This window comes from Perca fluviatilis, chromosome 9, assembly GCF_010015445.1.
Source record: "Perca fluviatilis chromosome 9, GENO_Pfluv_1.0, whole genome shotgun sequence".
Classification (NCBI taxonomy): Eukaryota; Metazoa; Chordata; class Actinopteri; order Perciformes; family Percidae; genus Perca; species Perca fluviatilis.
Genome location: NC_053120.1, coordinates 2424912 through 2427127, shown reverse-complemented (window position 1 = coordinate 2427127; position 2216 = coordinate 2424912). Strand labels below are relative to the sequence as shown.

The 2216-nt window shown below is 44.6% G+C and overlaps 1 protein-coding gene across 2 annotated transcripts in view; it reads right to left on the bottom strand.

Annotated features, from left to right (window-relative positions):
* Positions 1-2216, bottom strand: part of LOC120565428 (macrophage mannose receptor 1-like) — a 3141-nt gene continuing 925 nt past the window's right edge. For both annotated transcript variants that reach the window (XM_039811235.1, XM_039811236.1), the window contains exons 2-4: positions 1721-2137; positions 756-1103; positions 1-406 (exon numbers count right to left, since the gene is read on the bottom strand). In XM_039811235.1, the coding sequence (XP_039667169.1) occupies positions 45-406; positions 756-1103; positions 1721-2137 (1127 nt within the window). In that variant the 3' untranslated portion in view covers positions 1-44. The remainder of the gene's footprint in view (positions 407-755; positions 1104-1720; positions 2138-2216) is intronic.

Here is a 2216-nt window from a genome sequence, read left to right as displayed (position 1 = left end):
CACAAAAACATTATTACTGAAGTACAGTACTTGAGTAAATGTATTTAGTTACATTCTGCTGGTTTGTTCTTGGAGCAGATGAAATTAAGCTGTTTGTCATCGTCGATCAGTTTGACCCAAGTTCCATTTCGGGCCATGGCTCCAGACATGTTGCAGTCGTCCCCAGGCTGGCCGGGGCCCCAGTTGGTGTAGTGGACCGTCTCGTCACTGACCCAGAACCAGAAGTCCAGAGTGCAGGTGTAGCGCAGTCCCAGCCACACGTAGGGAGTGGAGGCCATCTTGGCTCTCTCCTGGACCCAGCGCTGATCGTCCAGGTTGGTGATGGAGACAAGGTCGCCATGGTGATGTCTGCAGTAGTATAACGCGTCCTCCCAGATCATGCTCTGGTTGATCAGGATCACTGAATCTGTCAGGGGAGAAGGAGAGTCAGTCGGGGAAAAGTCAGTCAGGGCGGACCAATTAGTGGTGGAGGCATTCTTGAGCAGAGACCCAAATGCTCCCCGTGCGGGAGACAAACACAGGACAGTTTAAATAACAGCTGTAACATTTGTTTTATATCTAACAAGCAGTTTGTTGTTTTTTAGCAGAAATGAGAACAGTTTATCTGATTATTTATCGCGAGTTATATCATTATCAAGATATTCAACAATGATGAACCTCATACCATAATTCTTATAATAAACTAATAAATAAAGTGAATCATTAAACAGATGTAGATGTTCAGTACCGTTAGATAGACCTTCTGATAAACTCACCGTTGTAGCAGAAGAAGGGTTTGGTTTTCTTACAGTCATTGGAGCTCCAATTTCCATTTGACTTAGTCATAGCACATTTCTTCTCAGGGTGTTCATCTTCACCTTTATCCCAGGATCTGAAAGAGAAACTGCTCCCATCTGACCAACTCCAGTCAGAGTCTCTGAACAGGCCGATCCAGAAAGGGCAGAGTTCATTAGGCTTGCACAGGTTTGCATAATACGGCTGTTTCATGAAGTCTTCTAGCTGTTTGACTCCACTGATCAGGTCAGTGTAATTTTTTCTGCAGAATCTCTGAGCCTCTAGCCAGGTCATCGTAAAGTTACTGATATAAAATGTCTTCTGGTTGTCTGGAACACATAGACAACATTTTGGGTTTTTATTTAGTCTCATGAACTCCTGCATTATTCTTATTTCCAAACAATAATGTGATATCAATTCAGAGACTTTCTTCGTAAAAACTCCCCCATAAGTGGTTTGTTCCAGCATCATTGTGACCTAAATTGATGTTTCTAGTGGTGGCGCCCTCTAGTGGTCGTAGTAGTTCTGACGGGAGCAAAGCAGGAAGTAAGGTGAGGAAGTAGAAGAGCACCAAATGTCCTGGTAGGACTTTCACCCAGGAGACCGGGGTTCCTGTCCAGTTTGAAGAAAAAAGGAAACAGATAGTTTTTTTTTAACTTAAAACAGAGCTACGTCACGTTCTGTGGTAAGTAGTTGCTTGAAGTGAAGTTGCACCTTCACAACGTTAATGATGTGTTTAAAACCGCCACCGTTACCTTCTCTGGTTTAGATATGAGGAAGGAAAACTCTCCTGTGGCTCAGATTGGGGAGGCAAAGGTCAGGCAACTACTCGGCCACCAGAGCCGCCGCCACTAGAAACTTCAATATAGGTCAGAATGATGCTGGAACAAACCACTTCTGGGGAGTTTTTAGGGAAAAACAGACTCTATGCACCACATATTCTCACCGTCATAGCAGATACATTTATAGGTGTTAGAACATAAGTCGTCATCCCATGTGCCATGATTCATCCTCACACAGACCTCTTGATCGCCTACATTATCTGGCTGTCCTGTAAACCATTTACTCTCACTCTTGTTGAACTCCACCCCTGGCTGAGACCAGCGCCACACGCGGTTTGTTGTTTTGTTTTGCCGCCCAATCCAGGCTCCGCCTGGATACTGTCCAGCTGGTTCAGTCTTGGAGTGGTCTGGATACTTTGCATTCTTTGCAGTGTCGCGGAGTCTCTGCACGTCTTCCTGGTTAGCCACTGTGGCCAGGTCAGTGTAGTTCTTTATGCAATACTTCTGGGCTTCTTCCCAGGTCATCTTATATCCAATGAAGTGGTAGTCATACAGCTGACCCCCAATGGAGGAACACTGACCTGATAACAGAGAAGAAACTGAAAGAAACTTTGTTTTGTTTTTAAACCTGGACTCTATGTCCCATGTTTTTGTGTCTAA